This window comes from Oryza brachyantha, chromosome 1 (assembly GCF_000231095.2).
Source record: "Oryza brachyantha chromosome 1, ObraRS2, whole genome shotgun sequence".
In the NCBI taxonomy this organism is placed as follows: Eukaryota; Viridiplantae; Streptophyta; class Magnoliopsida; order Poales; family Poaceae; genus Oryza; species Oryza brachyantha.
Genome location: NC_023163.2, coordinates 25,226,169 through 25,249,590, shown reverse-complemented (window position 1 = coordinate 25,249,590; position 23,422 = coordinate 25,226,169). Strand labels below are relative to the sequence as shown.

Below are 23,422 nucleotides of genomic sequence, written 5' to 3'. Positions count from 1 at the left end.
GGACATCTAAATGAAGCATTAAATATAGTATAAAAACTAATTGCACAATTAATTTAGAAATGAATCTTTTGAGCCTAATTAGTTCATGATTAACCATAAGTGTCACGGTAACTCACATGTGCTAATGATAGATTAATTATGGTCAAAAGATTCGTCTCCTAGTTTCTAGGAAAGGTATGAAATTCATTTTTTTATTCGTCTCGAAAAACCCCTTCTGACATCCAGTCAAACGTTCGACGTGATACCAAATTTTTTAACTAAATAGGGCCTTAGTGGTACTCTGTGGTCACGTGTGGCCGTAGCAATAAACTAAAAACTACTACAGCTCCTAATTTCTTGCTGAACAGAAGGGGATAAACTGAAAAAAGAGAAGTCCTGTTGACTGCTGAACACATAACCAAAAGCAAGGAAAAGAAGGTTCTTTCCGAGCAAATCCGAAATAAACAATATCACGGAAAGAGAGGCGGAGATCTTCATCTTCTCATTGCCAGTCATGGGAAAAAATATGGGAAGCTGAGAGTTGCACAGTGCCCACTGCTCACATCCCCTCTCGGCCTCTGCCTGTCCTCCTCCATAAAAGCTTCAATCTTTGGAATCCTTGTGAGGTGCAAAATGTCCAGGAAACAGGCCTTCTCTTTCCCTTCGTAATCTTTTCTTTCCCGGAGAACAGAACGGGGTAGTGAGGCTGTGAGGGGATGGAGCGGCAGAATGATGGCAGTGACGGTGGAGGCAAGATCAAGGTTGGTGTCTGCGTCATGGAGAAGAAGGTGAGTGTTTGGGGGGAGAAATGTCGTTCTTTTTCCTTCCGGTTTTGTTCTTGGGCTTGCTTCAATGCGGAGGTGCCCTGGTTGATTGCTTGTTTGTTCTTTACCCCCTGTGCCTGTGGTTGCAGGTGTGGTGTTCTCCCATGGAGCAGATTCTTGAGAGGCTGCGGGCGTTCGGGGAGTTTGAGGTATGGTTCTCTGTTTCCATATCCAGGTGTCAACTGTGTAGCAGAGCCCATTAGCCCCCCCCTTTTTTCCCTATGATTGATGAGCAAGTTAAGGTGTGGGGATTACATATCGCCTGGGCTCCCATGGCTCACTCAATCCGTTGGTATCGGATAACAAGAACAAGTAGGAGGAGCAAACCACAACCATGAGTGTTACCACTAGGGGACATGGGTGTCAGCCATCCTTTGAATATTAGACTACAGAAGAGGAGCAGATATTGCACTATGCCGTTCTTGCATTAATTTTTTTTCATAAGTGGGTAATATATTATGAATGAGCCTATATGTAGATCTGCGCTACTTCATGTTTGGTATCATAAAAACAATCTGAATATTTATAAAATGACATGGAAGAAAAACCTTTACATTTATACGATTATACTGTCTGTTCTGTTATCGTTGCCAAATTCCACCCAGTTGCAACCATAAATCCTTCAGAACATAGGTATATTCCACCATGGCATAATGGCATTGTAGAGTGCTTTGCTTCTGCTCAGTACAAGATAGAATCATCTCTGGTTCTTTAGTAAAGTGACTAATTGTACTGAACATCAAGACAGTTAATAACTACATGCATGCTTTATGGACACAGATTATAATTTTTGGTGACAAAGTCATTCTTGAAGATCCTATTGAAAGGTATGTCTGACAGCTGTTAAAGGAAAGCCTTCTATGAATTTGAATTTTTCTGTTCTCAGTTTGCTGTGTATTGGCAAAACAGATAAGTAAATTATGCAGGTCAAATAATCTGTAAAAATGTAAAGGTTTGAATGATGGATCATGCTGTCCTACTTGAAGGATAAGATCTAGGATAAACATTGTTAGTTCACAAATGATTGTTGTAGCATATCCATATGTGACCATGCAGTTATTAGTAGATTGCAACTTAATATTCCTCAAGTACTAAAGATTACCTTCTATCTGATGCCATCAGACTTTACATGATGCTCCCTCTGGTCACAAAAGTATGTTGTTTTGAACGTTGACATGGTCTTAAAATGCCATCTTTACCACTAATTTCACAAACATTTGAAACCTGATAAGATTATAATATTATCATGTTATCTTTTTCTCAAAAACATATTATGGTACTTTTTGAGACAAATCTACACATGATTTTCATACACTCTAATTATATGTGTGTTCAAAAATTTTAAAGTTTGACTTGAAACATTTCCAAAAAGAGATGTTTTTGTGACTGGATGGAGTATAATGATGTTACTTCAATTATTTCTTTTGACTTCTGTATTCATATATTGGGTTGATTATGCCAGCATATATGTATAGTGGCACCATCCAAATTGCGTGTTCTGGTGGTATTGTGCTAACTGCTTTTTTTTTTCTTTTTTGACAGCTGGCCTTTATGTGACTGTCTAATTGCCTTTTACTCAGCTGGGTATCCACTAGAAAAGGCAGAGAAATATGCTGCTTTACGCAGGTTAAATGCTTTCCCTGACTCATGAAATTTTGAGAGCACATCTGTGTGTTGGGTCTGCATGTATATATAGGCTCCATTGACATATAGAACATTTCTAGTGCTCCAAACTACTGGACTGAGATAATGATTAACAATAAAATTGTGGACATTCGTGTGTTTTTTCTGTATATTTGCCTTTTTTGGCTTCAAGATTTGCACCATTTTAAAGTTAGTTTGATAATAGTTGGTACTGAATGTGCCAATGGCTAATTGATGTATCTTATTGGTAACACTGTTTCATTCTTATGCGTATATATGAATTTGCCTATGCCCTTTTTCCATAACTGAATAAAAGGAAGAGGAATTTAAAAATCACAAGTAAAGTTGATCATTTTAGCAGACCTTTTTTTTAACACTGGTCATCTTCAATTTGAACTTAATGTTCATGTCTATTCAATTTTTTCTAGGGAAACACACAAGATAAGCAATGTTGATCATGGGGCTAAAAATTCAAACTCTGATTATTAGCTAGAACACTTATATAATTTTCAAAGAGTTCTGTGATTTGGTGGAGTAACATTATTTAAGATATTTTTATGTAGGCCATTTTTGGTCAATGAGTTGGACCCCCAATACCTTCTTCATGATCGCAGCAAAGTATATGAGGTATTAATTAATAGAATATAATAAGAAAAGGTGCTTCATACATTTCAGAATCTTTGTTACAATTGTTAATTTTTCATTTGGTTTTGTCAATTTAATTGATTCTTTAAAGACGTGTTGTTCTCCCTAGTTCTCATGGGATGAAATTTAACCTCCTTTAACTTAGAAGAAATAACTTCTCTTGAAGAACATAATAGTATTCAGCACTACATAAACCAAAAGATGTCAACAACATCATCTCTGACTGTCTGGTAGTGAAACTTTGGTTAGTGTATTTGAAATATTAAGTTTTTCTCCCCTGCAGTCTATTATTGAGCATGTTAATCTCAGGAGCCTACTGTAATATCCATGACATTCTCATGTGGACTGTCAATACAAATAGCCTCAACCTCTCCTTCCTCCGGCTTAGACACAAAAACAAGTACTGTAAAATAAACTAAAGTGTATGTTTGTTCCTCATAGTCTCATACTATGGGGTTTATGTGGTCCTAGTTTGCAGGAACAGTATATTGTGTTTTATGTCTATGCCATGTATGTTTCCAACAAAATGTTTGGCCTGTAATGGTTCTTACTTTGGTTTCCTGACACAGCAACTATTACTGTCAATAAAATATTATAGGGTTGTTAAGATGGGCATGAGATCATTTTATCACCCAATTATACTTATAGAAAAACACACACTTTGCAATTTTTTACATGATGGCTATGTTTGGATTTCACGAATGTTGATATTTCCTTTTTTTTCTTGTTTAGCACCTTAAATTGTTTGGAGTTCCTGTTCCAACTTATGCTGTTGTCAGAAGAGAATACCCTAACCAAGAGTTGAACTACTTTGTTGAGCAAGATGATTTTATTGAAATCCATGGAAAGCGGTTTTGCAAGCCTTTCGTGGAAAAACCAATTGATGGTATGTTGATAACAGTTTTTTTTTTGTAATGTTCTTCCGCCGGGTTATGTTTGTTCCTCTGTCTACACTAGAGCACTATCTGCCATTTTATCTCTGATGAATACATGTACGCATTATGCCCCCACAAAAAAAAAGCTTCTCAAGGAAGGTTGCTTCCTAGGATCAACTATGAATAGTGGTAGGTTACAAAAGAAAATTTTGTGTCAACCACTAGCAAAATCCGTTCGAATTATAGTGTATAACTCAAAGCACAAATTGATGTCATGATTTGGGTGGTGACGATATATGTGTTGGACATAGATTAAACAAATGATGCAAAGGTAAATTGCCCAAAGTCCAAACCCAACCTGCATCCACTCACAAAGTTATTATTTGGCGAAATATCATGAATCTCATTGACATATGGGCTTGACCTTGCAGTGGTATGAATCTAATGTCAATAGAATGCCTTGGTACTTTTAACCCGCCTGTAGACTGTCGAAGCATCTACAAGCTGAAGCCCTAGCAGTCTAAATAATGTCAAACATTAAATTGTGCCTTATCTTGCTCTCAGAATCCACAAATGAGATATTGTTCTTGGCATGGTATGCAATTTATAGATTAGCCCTGAATACTGTAGACATTATTTTAGATAAAATGTGTATTTTGTCCCCCCTTGTGGTCCACTCTTCCTACTGCAATTTATTGTGGAAAACATATCCTGAATAACTGTCAACTGTTCCGCAATAAGTTACAGGTTTTTCTTTTTTCTATGCAAGTCAATCGATATCAATGCACACATTCATGTTTCAGTTTCTGCAGGACTGCAAATGTAATTTGTCAGACTGTCATTCTCTTGACTACAACTCACCTATTTTAAGCAGTAAATTTCTCTCCTTGTAAAGAAGTATTAGAATAATTTTTTTATGCTGCTAACTTGTTTTTATTGTTTGTAGGAGATGACCATAATATAATGATATACTATCCTAGCTCTGCTGGTGGAGGAATGAAAGAACTGTTCCGCAAGGTTGCCACTTTTTACCTTCAATTTTCTCACATTCCTTGGTAGAAAGTTTTCAATCTGGCTCTTCCTTGTTAAGAAAATACTACTTAGCCTCTGGATGCTGTTAGCTCTGTCAATAGGGAGTTTCTTCAGTTACAATTTCCTTCCTTTTCCTTTTCTTCTTTCAAGCCTGTTGCTTGTGCTTAGTACTGCATTTCTTATTGCTAAGAAAACTTAACTTTATACTAGATGTTATTACATATCTCAGAACAACCTAGCAGATGACCTATTTTATGTTCTAACATGTACCATCTGCCATTGCCCACTGGATACATTAGGCAGAGGGGATGCTCTGGTCCATCATTTGAGCAGTTGAACTGGCAGCTGGCTACGATTAAACCATGGCAAAGGGAACTGTAGCAAAGTACAAGGGAAAAATAGGAATAAATGTGTTGGAAAACATGTAGCACCAATTATTTAGGAATAAAAGGGTGATCATGGGTGCCAACTAAATAGGACAGAGGGAATAGGGATGTAGCATATCCTACCAGTCGATGCTCATTTGTTCAAAACTTCCCAAATTCACTCACCAGATGTATTCGCCAAAATATTCATGCATAGGTTGGCAATCGATCCAGTGAATTTTATCCGGATGTTAGGAAGGTGAGGCGAGATGGATCTTACATTTATGAAGAGTTCATGCCAACAGGAGGAACAGATGTCAAGGTGACAAAACTTGGCACACCTAGTGCTTCTCCCCCTAATTATTGCTCTCCAGATATGTGAAAAATGAATTTTTTTTTGCAGCTTTTCTCTTGTAATGAGCAAGCAGCAAAGGATTATATTTTTATACAGTTGATGCCTGCATGTCTTGTTGTCATAACATGTAACATATGTGATATTCTTCAATTTTTTATTTGGGAATCAACAAATGCACCATGGTAAGGACTCGAATATATGGGTAGGGATTCATGTTCTCATGGAATTCTGGGATTTGAAGGAAAATTATCTTCATCAGGATGATTTCTCGATGGACCCAGGGCTGTTTTTGACCTATAGAAGACTACCCATCAAACCCTGGTAGATTCTGTATTTCCTTATTTTCATGAGTTACCGAGCATTTGTCCCAGATTCTGTAGCCTTCCGACCATACTGATTTTGAACTATGAAGAGCTTCTGAGCACTTGCCAACCACCCTCCTTGTATCTTGTATCCTTCAGGACAGTCCTTGAGAGTAGCTGGGTTTTGACTTTTGAGCACACAATCGACTGCTTTGCCTGTGGGTACTATTTTATATTGATAACAGCCAAATCTATGTCTTTTCTTCATTTAATACATATTATTGTATTGAGGATTTGGAGCCAATCCAGTACATGGTGTGGAATAGTTCTGACTTGTATCTTACAGACCATGGATGGAGTTCATATTGTGTGTTACAGATATAACTTTATTGATTGTATCCAGATCTCTAACCTCTTTTAGATAATCCTCTAAAAAATTTCTTTTAGATAATATGTGATGTTCTTTTAAATAAGTTTCTATGGGGGAAATATGTAGTTGCATGACTTGCATCGTATTAACAGATACATCTTATATGTTTCTGAGTAAATTGCATTTTTTTCTCAGATAAAGGCAGTAGTGTATAATTTAATGCACACTCAGTTTGTTTTGTTTAGATAAGCTTAGCATGGAATTCCTTCGTGTTGTAGGTTTATACAGTTGGTCCAGGATATGCACATGCTGAAGCACGCAAATCTCCAGTTGTAGATGGGGTTGTCATGAGGAATTCTAATGGCAAAGAGGTACCTTCCTTACCTCTGCCACAGGATTCACCTGTTCTATGGATAGGTCTCAGTGTCTGACATGTTAATGGAGATCTAACCTTTTTATGTCCTTTAGTTGCCATCAGTGTAGATTTATAATAACACTGGTATGATCTGTATCTTTCTTGAAGGTGCGCTATCCTGTTTTACTAACCCCTACTGAGAAACAAATCGCAAGGAATATTTGCCAAGCCTTCAGACAAGCGGTACAGTTTAAAGTTCTCTTTAGTTACTCTTTACTTTTCCTACTATGATGGAAGTTTACTACTAGTATTTCAGAACATAGGACGTATCTTGTATCGTGTATCTATGGGCTGTCACCTGTTAACGCCACTAGACAGAATGGATAGAGTTACTGAAACCATCATCATATTCAGTCAACTACAGCATGTAAGTAGAATTTGTTTCCTTGAAGATTAATTAGTACAAGGCCGGGTAGTGTGGAAGATATAAAAGGTATTAACTATTCAACTCCATCATCTCTGTCGCTTGGATGCTGTGGAAGGAGAATTTTCCATAGGGTTAATGGTGCAGTGGATTTACTTTGGTTGATCATTTGATCAAGGAATGCATTGGCACCTTGCTGAGGCAAGATGCTTTTAAGAACTTATACATCTAGCTTAGTTTTCCATTTTAGGTCATTCCTGACCCTATCCTGCTGGTCTGTCCCAACTAATTTAGTTTCTTTAATATTTTTCCCTTTTTGGACCTGATCTCAGGCTGAATCCCTGGTAATTATCGAGTGTGCTGTTGTTTTAACAATCCTCTAGCTTAATGAAATGGCATTCATCACTCTTTCTGTTCTCAATACATTGAACATGTATGGGGCATATTTGTCTGAATTGCACACATCTCTTGTCCATGACCAAAGGCCATTATAAATACATGCAGGAAACACATATACAAAGCTAGTTGTTTTATCTCAGTATAACAGTATTAGTTATTCCTTCTTTGTGTAGGTGTGTGGTTTTGATCTTCTAAGGTGTGACTTGGGGGAGGCAAGGTCTTATGTATGCGATGTCAATGGCTGGAGTTTTGTGAAAAGTTCATACAAGTAATCTTTCTCACTAAATTGGAACAATTGCTACAACATTTTTAATGCATTTTGTTTCTTATTTGCCCAAAATTCCTTATATTTTGTATGGATTGTGAATGCTTTCGTAACTCCAGGTACTATGATGATGCTGCATGCATTCTGAGGAAAATGTTTCTTGATGACAAAGCTCCACATATTTCATCCACCATTCCTGTGAATCTTCCCTGGAAAGTCAGTGAGCCAGTCCAACAATTTGATACTGTAAAAGGTCAAGAAAAGGGAACTGCTGGCATTTCTAGGCAATCAGAAGAGCTGCGCTGTGTCATAGCTGTCATACGCCAGTAAGGATAATCTTATGATTTTTAAATTTTATCATCATCAAACTTGCTTTTGATACTAAAAATAATGATGCAAGTGGGGATCGCACGCCAAAGCAAAAGGTGAAGCTGAAGGTAACTGAAGAAAAACTTTTGAAATTAATGTTGAAATACAATGGAGGAAAGGCCCGAGCGGAGGTGCGAAAACTAACTCAATTTTAATTTAGAATTATTCACGAGCTTAATAATTTTGCTTCATGAAAACTGATCATGTTCTTAACTTGGTGTAGGCAAAACTTAAAAGTGCCTTACAGCTGCAAGATCTATTAGATGCAACTAGAATCCTTGTTCCACGTGCTAGGTAAGTTTCCAGAGCATCAAAATTTCTCTCATTTTATGATTTATGAACCTTTCCCCAGCTATGTATCCGTTTTCTTAGGAATGACTTCGTATATGTTATTATCTGCTTCCCATTCTTACTAATTTCCACTTAAGTGGTATATTTGCTTCCAAATATTATTAGGTCCATGGCAAGCGCAACTAAGAATTAGGATTTTCCTGCTGTGCTGAATTTTGCAGTGGAACAAGGAAATTTTCGAGGGTATTTTCCATATTTGGTGAAATTATTTGTTTGATTTTAAATAGAGGCATCACTTACAAAAAATGTTTTGTCAAAAGTGCTTCTAAAAATCCATTGCACTGTATTCCCATGTGGAACCAAAAGGATATGTTAACTAGGACCCTCATCACAATATAAGGATAAGTTAGGGAGAGCAGCAGAAGGGATGGGAGTGTCAAGGGACTTGATTTTATCACCCTGAGAGTATGTTGGTGATAGCCAACAGCAATTGGGACTACATAAAATTGTGAAGTTGGCTGACCTTATCTTCTATACATGTGTATATGTGCAGGTGCATTTCATTATAATTAACATATCGCAAAAGAAAAGCATTAGCAAATAATTATTGTCATTTATTGTTCTCAATGGTTTCAAAGTATGAGATCCTCTAGTTTACGAAATCCTAGATCTACGAGATCATGTTTCATGATTCCCATATAAATCTTGGATAGAATTCTGACTTATAATAGTACACAGTACACATCGCATGGACCCTAATCGTTGGAGCATGAAGCACATTCTTCTCCCTTGTACATTGCTAACAAAGATGAGAAAAACATCTGTAAATTTCAGGTCTGGACGTGAAAGTGATAGTGATGCTGAAATTGAGCATGCAGAGAAGCTACGCCAAGTTAGAGCAGTTCTAGAAGAGGTAAAATAATTCTCAAGTATTAATAGGCTATATGTTTGGAAAGGCGCCAAGGATGAATACACAAGCATAAGAAGACATCGATAACTGTTGAACAGTTTTTTTTTAATGCATGGTCCATGCTTACCGATCCAAATAACTCTATGCCATTTCTCCACTTGTTAGTACGGGTTTAGTTCTACAAAGGTAGTTTAATCAAATGATAGGTGTACATAAACCTTGGAGAGCCACACACAGAACTGGGTTAACCCTGTTAATTAAATTGAGGATGAAAGCCGTAAGTGTTGGTTTGGGTTGGATGTACTTAGCGATGGTACAAAAAGACGCTCACCGGCTAGTTTCTGCTATGATGGCAGCATGCTTCTTGTAAGTGCGTAATGAAACCTTCCCTTCATGTTAACTGTATATTTCCCGTGGCTCTCCATCATGCTTATTGTTCTAACTATTCTCCAAAAAAAACATTGTTCTGTCTATAATATTGTTAACAGTTTGTACAGCATGGATAGCCTAAACGGTTCAACAATTACTGTTTACATATCCATGGAGCTCCATGACTTATTGCAGAGTATTCGTAGACTCTCATGAAGTATAATCAAATACCATATCATTATAAAAATGTATCCTGTTCAATTAAATATATAAGATTGGCAGTAAAGAAAAATTCGTTTAATTCATCATAAATTTTGTAAGGGGGCGGACCTGTTTATTTTTTTTTCCTTTTTCTTCTATAAATGAAATGACATGCAGCTGCGTAGTTGAGGAAAAAACATTTGATTTTTCTTGACGAGGCACTTGGTCATAATAGGAGGAATGTGATAGAAAATTATTATCTAGACTTATATTTTTTGCTGCACAAACAATCTGCAATCTGTCAAAATAAAAACATTAGTTCCCTATGGCCTGCAGGGTGGACATTTTTCAGGTATTTATAGGAAAGTGCAGTTAAAACCATCCAATTGGGTCCATATTCCTAAAAGGAATGGGGACGGTGAGGAGGAGTATCCAATTGAAGCTCTGATGGTTCTCAAGTACGGTGGAGTATTAACTCATGCAGGAAGAAAGCAGGTTGACTTCACTTCACCTATCAAAAATTTTGTTATCTGTGATTATTATAATGAATCTTAGATCTTATGAATGTTTTGTGTTAATTCAAAATTTTACTATTCCAGTGTCCAAATATTCAACTTATTAGGAGGTTGTCATAATCTATGTCAACATGACTAATGCTTAGTTGGTTCATTTCATTTAAGGTCTTATCATGCCCTCCTTTGTGTCTCTCAGATGCTTTTGTTTTATCATGCAGGCAGAAGAGTTGGGAAGATACTTCAGAAACAATATGTATCCAAGTATGTCTGCCTAAACTTTTCCATTTCCTGCATCAAACTTTCTCTGTGTGGGCCCACACTGTTGGTTGCCAAAGTGATATTTGTATGGATTGCATCATTAAACACTGCCATATTCTATTATTCATTTCAAACCTTCAGTGAATTCTCCACTAGAATTCTAGAAACCATGCTCACAATCTTTGTTTCTATTCAATTTCAGTGTGCCACTTCAGTGACCCATTTGAAATCAAGAACTTTAATAACCACAATGAAATTTTCAATAAAACATTGGTTGGTCAGGTTCAGTTATTTCAGTTCAGTTGGTTTACTGTCTCAATGGTATCTCGCTCTTGATTTTTAGTAGAACTAATTGGTAACCATTTCATTAGAATGATTTAGTATCCTTCACATCCATCTTTTGTGCCTACTTATGTCCTTTCTTTCCTTTCCCTTTGTTAATTTGGCTGCCGTTTTTTTAGATAATGGATTAAACCGGCCTCTACATCCAAGAGGATGTACACAAATTTGGCTGCCATTTATGTCCATATTTCATTTATATTGCCTCCTCTCCTTTTCCTGTCTGAAAACAGCACCATTTATTTGGCTTTTGTGTCTCATGTATAATTTGGTTTGACTTTGGTTTATTTAGGTGAAGGGCCAGGATTGCTTCGTCTCCACAGTACGTATAGGCATGATCTGAAAATATACAGTTCAGATGAAGGTCGTGTCCAGGTAATGCCAATATCTATTTGTACAGGCTTATTACAAGTAACAGACAATGAAAAGTGTTACAAAACAAATCAATTTGATTAAGTCAATGCAGCAAATAGCCATGGTAAATTCCCCTAATTGCAGCCCATGAATTGCCTTCATGCAAGAGAATAAACTAGCCTAATTGCAGCTTACAATTTGCCTTCAGGCAAGAGAATAAACCAGCCCATAAACAAACCCCTAAATTAGCCATATTCATGTGTATTGATGGTGCTTATGAATTTTGTAACAACCAACAATTAGTGGGCTGAAAATATTCCTATATAAGGAGATGTTTTGGATCAATAAAAATGACACAAGTGACAATTCAGCTCTCTCTCCATTTGTCTCTATTTCACATTTTCTAACACATTGTCAAGCACACTCTAACTAGTTGAGCAAAGTAACTAAGAGAAGTGTAAGAATGGCTAGAGATTTACCAATTCCTGTTGATGCTAACTCTTTTCTCCCTCATAATCTCCGTGCTCTTTGGTCAAGACAATGAACTCACTGTTTTCTTCATGTGTTTCCACATGAATCCCATTTGTCCGGATTTCTCGGGGTACGTGTTGAATCGGGATACAATAATGCTTCCTCGATATTTATTTGTGTACCCATTGAGCTCAATGACATGTAGGGACCACACGAGTCAATGACATGTGGGCCAGGATGGCATATCTACGATTTCGCAAAATTATAATGGTATCCTTGCAAATTTTCCTTGAAAGTATGATAGTGTCCTTTCCGGAACCAACAATCGTAGCATTGCATCCCACGATTGTCAAAACTTGTCCTCTCTTGGTGAGAGTTTGGAAAAATTTGACTTCCCTAAGTATAGTGCTAGTGGTACAACTGTCCACTAGGCACATCTCTTCTTCCATTGGATCGACTCCCGTAATAATCGTATAATGTAAAATTTAAATTCATGAGAATAAAAGTAAAGTATAGACAAACACATAGGAATTTATTAATATAATAAGTGTGATGTTTACAACTAATAAAAATGAGTAGTAACATCATTTTTTTATTAGAACCATTGCATTTGCAAATTTAAACATAAAGCTATGAAGCATATTTGAGGTCTCCATATATGTCGTTGGAAGCATATTCGACGAACATGTCGTCGATGTCCATGGAACCTTCGTCTTCATTTGGCGGAGTCTTGGTGTTGCTCGGTCTCGCTCCATGAGGGATGGGGGTCCATAGCTCCCGTCTCCGGCACTTGAGAAGCGAACTTTGCTTCATACTTGTTATCTGTTCGACCCATGGACTTCATGTATAGATCAACAAGATGCTTAGGGGTCCTGCACTTCTTAGCAATATGATTTTGTTGCCACACCTGAAGCATGTGGTTTTGTTGCCACTATCATTTTTGTGCTTAAAAATGTTTTTCTCCTTCTTGTCGTTCCCACGTGGCTTTTTGGGTCTCTTGTGTTTGCCCTTGCCTGAAGATTTTCCAGACTGTTTATTCCTATTTGAGATATTTTTCTTTGCATTCGCCTATACTTCAGGTAGTGGTGCAGTCCTCAACGGACGTTGGTTTGAGTTCCAAATCGTGAGCCCATAGCTCTTTTTTGCATGTTTCAGTGTCTGAATGAGCGAAGAGTAAACTGTGAAATTCTTCTCACGGTATTATTGAGTAATGATCCTTTTGACGGTAGCATTGTAGACAGTCTTCTCAATTTTATCTACGTCAGAATGTTTTGTCTCAACACCGAAGTTTAGAGCATATCTTATGAACGACATGGTTGAACTCGTCTACAGTTTTGAAATCCTGTAGGCATAAGTGGTTCCACTCATGCGTTGCCTCTGGGAGGATAATAGTTTTGTGCTGTTCATATCAATTTTTGAGAGATGTCCATAAAACACATGGGTCATTCTCATACATGTTCTCCATTTTCAAATCCTGATGGAGTACATGTATGAGGACCCATATCCATCAGGATTTGAAAATAGAGTACATGTATGAGGACTCATGTGTTTTGTGAACATCTCTCAAAAATTGATATCAACAGCACAAAGCTATTATCCTCCCAGAGGCAACGCATGAGTGGAACCACTTACGCCTACAGGATTTCAAAACTGTAGACAAGCTTAACCATGTTGTTCATAAGATATGCTCTAAACTTTGGTTTTGTGAGAAAGAACCTTCTGATGTAGATAAAATTGAGAAGACTCTGTCTACAATGCTACCGTCAGAAAGGATCATTACTCAACAATACTGTGAGAAGAATTTCACAATTTACTCTTCGCTCATTCAGACACTAAAACAGACAGAAAAGAACCATGAACTCACAATTTGGAACTCAAACTAGCGCTCGTTGGCCATTGCACCACTGCGTGAAGTACATGCAAAGAAAAATATTCCGAACGGGAATAAACAGTCTGGAAAATCATGAGGCAAGGGCAAACACAAGAGAACCAAAAAGCCACGTAGGAACGACAAGAAGGGGAAAGTCATTTCTAAGCACAAAAAAATGATAGTGGCAACAAAACCACATGCTTCAGGTGTGGTTGCTATAATCATATTGCTAAGCATTGCAGAACCCCTAAGCATCTTGTTGATCTATACATAAAGTCCATAGGTCGAACAGATAACTAGAAGTATGAAGCAAACTTGGCATCTCAAGTGTTGGAGACTAGAGCTATGGACCCAATCCATCATGGAGCGGGACCGAGCAACACCAAGACTCCGCCAAATGAAAACGAAGGATCCATGGACATTGACGACATGCTCGTCGAATATGCTTCCAATGACATATATGGAGACCTCAAATAGGCTTCATATCTTTATGTTTAAATTTGCAAATGCAATGGTTGTAATAAAAGAATGATGTTACTACTTATGTTTATTAGTTGTAAACATCGCACTTATTACATTAATAAATTCTTGTGTGTTTGTCTGTACTTTATTTTTACTCTCATGAGTTTAAATTCTGCATTATATAGATTACTATGGGAGTCGATCCAATGGAAGAAGAGATGTGCCTAGTGGACAGTTATACCACTAACACTATACTTAGAGAAGTCATTTTTTTCCAAACTCTCACAAAGAGAGGACAAGTTTTGACCATCACGAGACGCAATGCTATGATTGTTGGTTCTGGAAGGGCCACTATCATACTTCCAATGGGTACACAAATAAATATCGAGGAAGCATTATTGTATCCCGATTCAACACGTACCCTATTAAGTTATAGAGATATCCGAAAAAATGGGATTCATGTGGAAACACATGAAGAAAACAATGAGTTCATTCTCTTGACCAAAGAGCGCAAAGATTGAGGGAGAAAAGAGTTAGCATCAATAGGAATTAGTAAATCTCTAGTCATTCTTACCCTTCTCTTAGTTGTTTTCCTCAACTAGTTAGAGTGTGCTTGACAACGTGTTAGAAAATGTGAGATAGAGACAAATGGAGAGAGTTGAATTGCAAGTCATTTGTGTCATTTTCATTGATCCAAACATCTTATATAGGAAGATTTTTAGCCTACTAATTGTGGGTTATTACAAAATTCATAAACACCATCAATACACATGAATATCTAGGGGCTTGTGGGAAAAGTGAAAGGACAGGTTTGTCTTGCGGAGGAGCGCTTTGACTAGGGCAGGAAGGGTGTTTTGGGCCCTTGGAAGGGGTAGGAGGTAGGTTTGGGCCTTGAGAGGGGAGGGGGTATAGAATAGTTATTTCGTACGGGGTGTATATATATATAGCGAGAAAATTAAATATGCAAAGTGCTTGTAAAGATAAAGTACATGGAAATGTATAAAGTGTTGAAATGAACTTATATATAATAATAGAGTTATAGGGTGCTGAAGGCAAAATGTAATGTCTCTGATTATTTGCGGAATGTAAAATGACCTAAGGTCAGGGACTATAAAGTAAAATCACTAGAAAAATAATAAGATAACTGGGTGGTGGGCCGAAATAATTTAGTTTTCAGCCCACCACCTCTTTGGTCCATGAGTCCGGGGGGGGGGAGGGTTAGGGTTCTAACGCCTTTACCCCATGTTGCCACCTCTAGGGCGTTGCCGCCGACTACTGCAGGGCGCCACCGATGCCGGGCCACCACTGCCATAGTGCCATCATCGTAACGCCCGGTCGTTGTCGGGTCGGGTGTCGCCGCCGCCTTGCGCCTTGGGTCGTCACCGCTAGCCGAACTCCTGCACCGCAATAGGTCACATTCTGCTGGAGTCATCGCGCCATTGCAAGCCCGATGGGTTGCCGCAGGAGGTGTCGAACGTGGTGACCTCTTATTGTTCTCACCATGGTTGGACGACCCATACCCGTCGTAACTCGCCGCCCCACACCTTATCCTCATCGTCTTCACCGAACTACTCGTTATCCACACCTTCACACACCTCGACGCCAGTTAATCCGTCGGAGTTTCTCCTCTGAGGAACACTCGCTGCATGCCGTGGAGCTCCGTGCTCGCCCCTCCATCTCCACCATCGCGCCCCAGCCTTCGCCGAATCATCAAGACTGGGCATATCCCAGCCAAGATGAGCACGGAGAAGGTAGAGGTTCAGGAGGAAGATGGTGATGGTCTGCGGCATTGACGCACCCTGCGATAGCGGCGGTCTGCGGCGGTGGCGACGGCCGGCCATCCGCTGCGATGGCGACTTCTCCGACGCAGCCAACCTCTGCGAGCTCTACATCGTGCTGATAACGTGATAGAAAATAGAGTCTAGAGATAGATAGTGAGCTGAATTGTGTCATGCTTGTGTCATTTTCATTGATCCCAAAAGGCCCCTTATATACGGAGATTAGAACCCACTAAATGTGGCAATTACAAAAATCATAATACACATCAATACACATGAATATGGCTGATTTAGAGGCTGGTTTATTCCCTTGTATTAAGGTTATTCATGGGTTGGTTTATTCCCTTGCATGAAGGCAATTCATGGGCTGCAGTTAGGGGAATTAACCATGGTTGTTACAACATTTGATTGCTGCATTGACTTGATCAAATTAATGGGTTTATAACAACATGTCCAATCTCATGATAAGCTGTTTTTTCCTGACCTTACTGTCCTACACTAATTTTCTTGTACTGGTGATGGATTGGTTGATTTCATTTTTTCCTGCTGTTATCTAATAGATGTCTGCAGCAGCTTTTGCAAAAGGTCTTCTTGATTTGGAGGGGGAATTAACGCCAATTCTGGTTTGTTCCTATTTAGTAAATATATATCCAGTTGAAGGCTTTACACAAGGCAGAGCAGCAATTCATTGAATTTACTATCTCCAGGTTTCACTTGTCAGTAAGGACTCTTCTATGCTAGATGGACTTCAGGATGGCACTATTGAGATAAATGAAGCAAAGGTCTCCTTCAGATACCAATACCATAACTCATCATTATGAAAAAATATATATTTTGAAACTCCGAATGTTTCTGTGTATATAAGATGTCAGATCTGTGCAGGCCTGTTTGCATGATATTATCCTCTCTTCAAAAGTTGCAAATGGCGAGCCTGTGGAGTTTCCATGGATGGTTGATGGAGCTGGAGTGCCTCCAAATGCTGCTAAGCTTCTCACAAATTTGGTATATGCATTATGTGTCTTCATTATTCTCTTCCCTTTGCCTTCTGTACCATATACTTGTGAATTGCTTCTGCCTAAACTTGCACATCTAAAACAACCAAAATTTTGAGATAATTAAATCTTTTAATAATGAGTAATAAGTTGCTCTTATTCAACTATTCTCTCAGGCTCAGTTGACAAAAGAAATAACTGCACAAGTGAAGCTGCTTTCTGATGATGAAGATGGAGAGGCTGCAACAAATAGTGACTCACCAAGTCATCCTTATGATCAAGCAAAGGCACTAGGGAAAACAGCAATTGATATGGACCGCATTGCTGCTGGATTGCCTTGTGGCAGTGAGAGCTTCCTTTTGATGTTTGCCCGTTGGAAGAAACTAGAGAGGGATCTCTACAACGAAAGAAAAAAGTATGTATCTCAGCTTTTAACATTCTTGTTGATGAAGTTCTCAGGAGTCAGGAGTTATAGCCTGTGTAACCAAAATGCTCACTATGATGCAGGCGATTTGATACTACGCAAATACCTGATATATATGATTCTTGCAAGTAGGTAACCATGCTCCCATCTCCAGATTCTTAGGTCCATCTATATTTATTTTCACAAAATAGCTGGGCTCTGGATGCCTTTTTTAAAATGGAATACGTAAAATACTTGCATATCTTTGCATTCATAAAGAGGGTTCAAATGACAACAGCAGCCTTGTTTAGAGGAGCAGGCCTACCCCTTAAGCTATTACAGACTACTCACAAAACTAAAACACGATCTAGACTTGAGCTGCAGCGCTCTTGCTAGATATGGATGCCTTTTGTATGATTTCATCTGTTTCATAATATCTTTTGTTCATATTCAAGTTCATTCAAATCTGCCTTTATGAATTAGCTTTTCAAACTAGCATACTGGATTGGTGTTGCCTAGAGCTTCCTTCCATGCTGTTTAGGGGCTGTGATGCAGGGAGCAAACAAGAATGTTAAACTGAACAGCCAGCCACAGGAAAATAAGGTTCTCATTTTCATAAGAAAACCATAAATGCCAAAGTCTCAAATATTTCCTAAAGCTTACCTGTAACTGTTGCCAGTGGATCACTTGAAAGTTCATGGTGTTGATGATCGCAAAGAAAGAAAGAAATATCACCCCAAATAACAAAATTTGCCTTTTCTACAAGCATTTTCTCTCTCTTTTTTAATTCAAGGCTTGTTGTGATTATTTTAGAAATCATATGATGTTTTTGTTTGCAATAAAAGCCTTTTCTCAAGTTTAAAAACATTTCTTCATTCCAGCATATCTCTTTGCCTCATATATTTCTAACAGTGTTTATGACAGGTATGATCTCCTTCATAACTCGCATCTCAAACTTAATGGTTTGAGTGACCTCTTCAGAGTTTCTCAGGTAAATTAAGCATTTTCCCCCATCTTCTTAAAATGTACTTTACAGTTAAATTTGTGCAGAACTATGGCTATACAGCAACTCCTGTGCATTTGTGAAATACTTGCACATCAAGACATCATTCCGTAGTACCCATAGCGTAACTGAAATTCTTTGATCCCTAGTTTGCATTATGAATATAGCTAGTGCAATAAATCATTATTGATTTACTGTTATTAACATTTAGTGAGCTCAATATGCTATGTACTACTAGTAGAAACATGCGCTGTGGTACAACTGTTAAGAAACTAGGTGGAATCAAGTGGGGGGTGGTTGTGATTTGTTGAGATGAGGGAGTAGGTAAAGATGTTGCTATATTTTTGGACAAATTTTGAACACTATAAGTAGATATATTTTGGAATGGAGTATCTATTACCCTAAATGTTACTAGTAAAAGGGAATTGCTTATGGTGAATTCCGAATTCTGAATTAGCATGTGATCATTCTAATGCTCTTTTTTAATCCATTTTGTGTCTGATATCTAACTATTTCTCATTCCTTTTCCACTCAGTCGCTAGCTGATGGTGTAATTCCGAATGAGTATGGAATAAATGCGAAGCAGAAACTCAAAATTGGTTCAAAGGTACTGGTGTGTAAATAAATTTGAAAGCTATGGGTTGCATCCTGCATGTTCATTGTTTTCATTATGCAGTGTTTGTCTGAAAAACTAAAATAAATGGAAATTTGTTGAAGGATGCTAAAGGAGTTTGATCTCTTGCAGAAAATATGTAGCTGTTTTTCGTTTGAGAAAATATGTAGCCGTTTTTCCACTAGATGCTAACCTTCTATTTGGCCCTGCTCTGTTTTTTAGTCACAACCAAGTCATCTTGTTTCTCCTGTCCTTCTCTTCAGATTGCACGCCGTTTGTTGGGAAAGATTCTGATTGACCTGCATAACACCAGACGAGAGGTTACTGCTGCTGCTGGTGAATATAATGCATGCCATGATCCAACAATAGTATCTTCTTCAAAACGGAAGGACAGGGGTAACAATGGGGATGTTAAGAATGAGGGATTTTATAGACCTAGCTCAAACAAGAAGTCGATTGATCTTGATGATTCGCACAAAGAAACCAAATACTGCTTGGATCCAAAGTAAGAAATTCCATCTATGACTTCTGAGTATGAATGATACAATTGATAATCAAATAATCTTGTTGTAGATATGCCAATGTGATGGAACCTGAACGACGGGTTCGAACAAGGCTCTATTTTACATCAGTAAGACATTAAATTGAGTGTTTATATTCCCCTGCAGAATTTGTTAAACTTGTGCTTTCTTGAGTTATGATAACATGCCATAGAACTATATAAGTATACAGCAATTTCTGAAGAAACTAAAACATAAGGCTCTGAAAATCATACACCATAATGTTCATGTATAACATGTTACTTTATTTTCTTCTCCCTTATAACAATGACTCAGGATTATTTTGTTGTCAGGAATCACATATACATTCCCTAATGAATGTGCTTCGATACTGCAACTTTGACGAATCTATGAATGGAGAAGAGAGTCTTGTTTGCAAAAATGCTCTAGATCATCTGTTTAAAACAAGGGAACTTGACTACATGAGCTACATTGTATTGCGTATGTTCGAGAATACAGAGGTACTAAAAAATTCCTGTGGTAAATGTAGGATTTATTTTACTACCATAAATTTCCAGTGGGAAGCAGTGTTGATCTTATCATTCACAACATTTTCAGGTTTCTTTGGAAGATCCAAAAAGGTTTCGTATAGAGATGACATACAGTCGTGGTGCAGATATAAGTACCTTACAGGTGAGTTTGGCCCCCTTCAAATGCTATGTAAGATGTTTGTTTGAACACATCTGATAATTAACCAAGTAATTGAAAATTGTCTCCATACAGAGCGAGCATGGCAAAGATTCTTTGCTACCTGATGACCATACAATGAAAATTATGGAACCGGAAAGATTGCAGGAAGTTGGATCATATCTGACTTTGGACAAATTCGATAAAATGGTCCGTCCATTTGCAATGCCGGCTGAAGATTTCCCCCCAGCTACCCCTTCGCAATCTTTGGCTGTCCGTTTCTGCAAGGATAATGGATTACAAGGAGCAAGATTGGTACTGTCTCCCTGTTCTTTATCATAGAATGGTTTTGCCAATTGACAAAACCTTCTCTGCTTGTGTCTTTTTTTAACAGAAAATTACGTCTATCTCATCAATGTTTTGACAGTACCAATAAATACAACCAAAATATTCTGCCTTCAATGCGTAAAAGTTTCAAAAATACCACATCAGTGCATGAGTACATAACTATAAGGAATTAAAAGTTAACTAGTGTTAATGGATACTCTTTTCAATCACATCGTTATGAGGTTATCTGCTTGTCTGAACAATCAATTAATCAGAAATCCTTAGAAAACTGCTTACGATTGTCAACAATCAGCTTAACCAGCCATATTGAAACAGTGCTATGAATATTTATTAATCAGCTAGTCAGATGTCATTGAAAAGCTGTTTCTTCTTTGTATACATGGCATGGTTTGGCTCTATTAACATTTTCTGACAGTGACCTAAAATTTCTTATTTTATTTTCTCCCTGTTATCTTACCTGCATTTTCATATTTATAATTTGGCAGCAACATAAGTCAGACATGGTGAGTGATATGCCAAAAAGGAAGACAAAAAAGCTTCAAGAATAGCATGTTTAGCGTGCAGGTCAGCTGCATTTTGTTTGATATTCCTGTTAACTAAAGTCTCAGGTAAATAGTTTACAAACAGAATTAAGTTGATAAAGCATTTTCCTTGAGCCCTTGAAGATATTATATAATGAGTCTGTAAAATGCTGCATATAGGGCGTCAAGCACTGAAGATATCATGCAGCAGCAACAATTTTGTCAGTTCTGAGAATGAAACCTGATAGAGCTTGTTTTGCAGACAGTTATGTAGATAATAGGGTACATATGTGTGTTTGGATAATTTTTTCAGGATATACACCTTGGCATATTGATGTGCCTTCAAAATTATATTCAGGAAACATTTGCAACCTTAGGCGTTGGCATGAGACCGTTATTTTTTCACTCAATCATTTTTCCGGTTTTGCCAGAGGATAAATATACTATTATTGTCTCTACTTAGTCAGAAATTTGGAGGCGGTAAGACACTGTCAACACATTCCAAAATGAGTAAGCATACACAAATTCTCATGTTTCGATCAGAACCTCTACAGTACATGCTGAATACAAGAAATACATGCACACACAAATTACAATACTAAGAATTACCCACTTCTCACGCACCTGAAGACCCTAGCAGTGTACAAGGAGAAACCTGCCTCTCCTCTCTGGAGAAGGCTGATTATTAGAAACTCAGAACAGATCATCGTAGGCGACTATTTCTCTAGCTTTGTAGGCCGCTTCTGGAGCTGCTTTGGTGCTCGCGAACGCCGACGACTCGCTGGCATTCCTCTTCGTCGCATCACGCAATGGCTCCCCCACTGGGTTGGCTTGAGCTATACCTGGTGCCTCGCTTGCCTGTACAACTAAAACCTGCATCACATGAAAGAAACGGCGATCTGAGTAACAAAGATCCCTAAATGACTCAAAAATATGTGCAGCACACACCTTTTAACAGCTAAAGAATGCTTAATTGTAAGCTTCGATTGAAATTTTATAATGGTAGCCATTTCATCACAGGGTTCAATTTTGCCGAGTCCAGAAAGCATATGTGTATACAGATTACAAAATGAGATGAAAAATAGCATCTCAATTCTCTACATATGCCTAAGTTCCAATTTGATGCCAACCCCACCAGTAAATCTCAAACAGTAAAGCGGACAGCAGCTAAGGTTTAACATGAGCGAGGTTTACAGCAAATCAAATCTATAAAACTCGCACTTTTAACCATAAAAATCTAGCCGCGCCATCAAAAAAATCGGGAGCCAGTTCGACCCTTCACCGCATTTTGCTACATGCTCCGCAAGTCGAATCGAGCTCATCCAACTTACAATGTGCAGATCTCATTACCTTCTTGGATCCGACGGTGACGCCGCCCTCGGGGTCGAGGGAGGCCGCAATGGCCGCCAGAGCGGCCGCGCCGGAGCGGAAGGTGACGTACCCGGTGGCGGAGGCGGCGTCTATGCGGGTGCGCGCGATGGAGCCGTACGCCCCCAGCCGCGACTTGAGCTCCATCACGCCGCACCCGGGGGGAAGCCCCGCGACCATCACTAGCGACGGCTCCGGAGCCGCCGCTGCCGCGGGAGCCGGTACCGGCGCCGGAGCGGCCACTGGCTCGTCAGCTTCAAGCTCCGGCTGGCCGCGGCCGCGGCCGCGGCGGCGCTTCGCCGGAGGGTCGGGGCTCGCGCGCCCGCGCTTGCCTCTGCGGTGACGCGTCATGGTGTACTCCCGGTACTCCGTACAGATGAAGTGCCCCCGGGATATTTAGGAAATCTCCACGGCGGATTGCGCGGAGATTCGTGCAGAATCCCTTTATTTTTTTAAAAAAAAAGCGAGGAATCTCTTTAGATTTTTTTTATTATAATAGTAAATATACGTGTGTATTCCAACCGATCAAAATAATTAATTATAATTGATGATAGACCGTACAAATACACCTGTCATAGATAAAAGAAACGATGAAAATGAATAACTCTGCTTTTAAACAGCTGAGATATATGATTCCTCTATCGCAGTGTGTATTTCAATGAATGAGACAAATAAAAGTTGAATATAACTACTAAAAAATTTATTTCATGTTACGAGGATTTGGAGAAAATTAATATATCTTATGTCCTATATTTTTCACTCATCACATACCTATAAATAAAAAACTAAAAGACTAAATATCCTCCGTATCAAATCACAATACAATTATCTTCTAATTTATCTATTCTCTATCTATTTATTGCTTTAATAAACTCCGATGTAATGATTACTCAAAATTAACTTATTTTAGATGAAATTATAATAGCTAAAAATAATCTAATTTTAGGACAGAGCTAATATTATCCT

General features: G+C 38.3%; 2 protein-coding genes across 5 annotated transcripts; one reads left to right on the top strand and one right to left on the bottom strand.

The window, feature by feature from the left end:
* Window positions 1-423: 423 nt before the first annotated feature.
* LOC102719534 (inositol hexakisphosphate and diphosphoinositol-pentakisphosphate kinase VIP1-like) lies at window positions 424-22,547 on the top strand. Of its 4 annotated transcripts, none has more exons than XM_015843873.2 (32): window positions 424-767; window positions 893-952; window positions 1,584-1,630; window positions 2,346-2,429; window positions 3,011-3,074; window positions 3,825-3,978; window positions 4,914-4,984; window positions 5,582-5,686; window positions 6,670-6,762; window positions 6,915-6,989; window positions 7,743-7,837; window positions 7,954-8,160; window positions 8,235-8,334; window positions 8,427-8,497; window positions 9,329-9,407; window positions 10,311-10,469; window positions 10,708-10,750; window positions 11,379-11,461; window positions 16,582-16,644; window positions 16,729-16,803; window positions 16,904-17,023; window positions 17,190-17,428; window positions 17,521-17,565; window positions 18,341-18,407; window positions 18,955-19,026; window positions 19,296-19,537; window positions 19,606-19,663; window positions 19,886-20,053; window positions 20,151-20,225; window positions 20,316-20,534; window positions 21,053-21,131; window positions 22,429-22,547. In XM_015843873.2, exons 1-31 carry the CDS (start codon window positions 696-698, stop codon window positions 21,113-21,115), a joined length of 3,168 nt encoding a protein of 1,055 aa, XP_015699359.1. In that variant the 5' UTR covers window positions 424-695; the 3' UTR covers window positions 21,116-21,131; window positions 22,429-22,547. The 4 variants fall into 4 exon arrangements, 1 of the variants encoding a protein (XP_015699359.1); XR_001551840.2 differs by lacking the exon at window positions 22,429-22,547 and adding an exon at window positions 21,269-21,518 and having other exon boundaries at window positions 425-767; window positions 21,053-21,175; XR_005811448.1 differs by lacking the exons at window positions 6,670-6,762; window positions 6,915-6,989; window positions 22,429-22,547 and adding an exon at window positions 21,269-21,518 and having other exon boundaries at window positions 425-767; window positions 21,053-21,175.
* On the bottom strand, window positions 21,596-22,842 carry LOC107305605 (uncharacterized protein At1g27050). Its single transcript, XM_015843874.2, has 2 exons — window positions 22,439-22,842; window positions 21,596-21,961 (listed from the first exon to the last, which is right to left on the bottom strand). Exons 1-2 carry the CDS (start codon window positions 22,805-22,807, stop codon window positions 21,782-21,784), a joined length of 549 nt encoding a protein of 182 aa, XP_015699360.2. The 5' UTR covers window positions 22,808-22,842; the 3' UTR covers window positions 21,596-21,781.
* Window positions 22,843-23,422: the final 580 nt, after the last annotated feature.

Excerpts from the sequence above, each read along its gene's own strand:
- LOC102719534 (XM_015843873.2), top strand. The coding sequence starts at position 696 with ATGGAGCGGCAGAATGATGGCAGTGACGGTGGAGGCAAGATCAAGGTT. Across the intron at positions 953-1,583 it reads GGGCGTTCGGGGAGTTTGAG|ATTATAATTTTTGGTGACAA; the intron begins GTATGGTTCTCT and ends TTATGGACACAG. Across the intron at positions 6,990-7,742 it reads GCCAAGCCTTCAGACAAGCG|GTGTGTGGTTTTGATCTTCT; the intron begins GTACAGTTTAAA and ends TTCTTTGTGTAG.
- LOC107305605 (XM_015843874.2), bottom strand. The coding sequence starts at position 22,807 with ATGACGCGTCACCGCAGAGGCAAGCGCGGGCGCGCGAGCCCCGACCCT. Across the intron at positions 21,962-22,438 it reads TCACCGTCGGATCCAAGAAG|GTTTTAGTTGTACAGGCAAG; the intron begins GTAATGAGATCT and ends CATGTGATGCAG.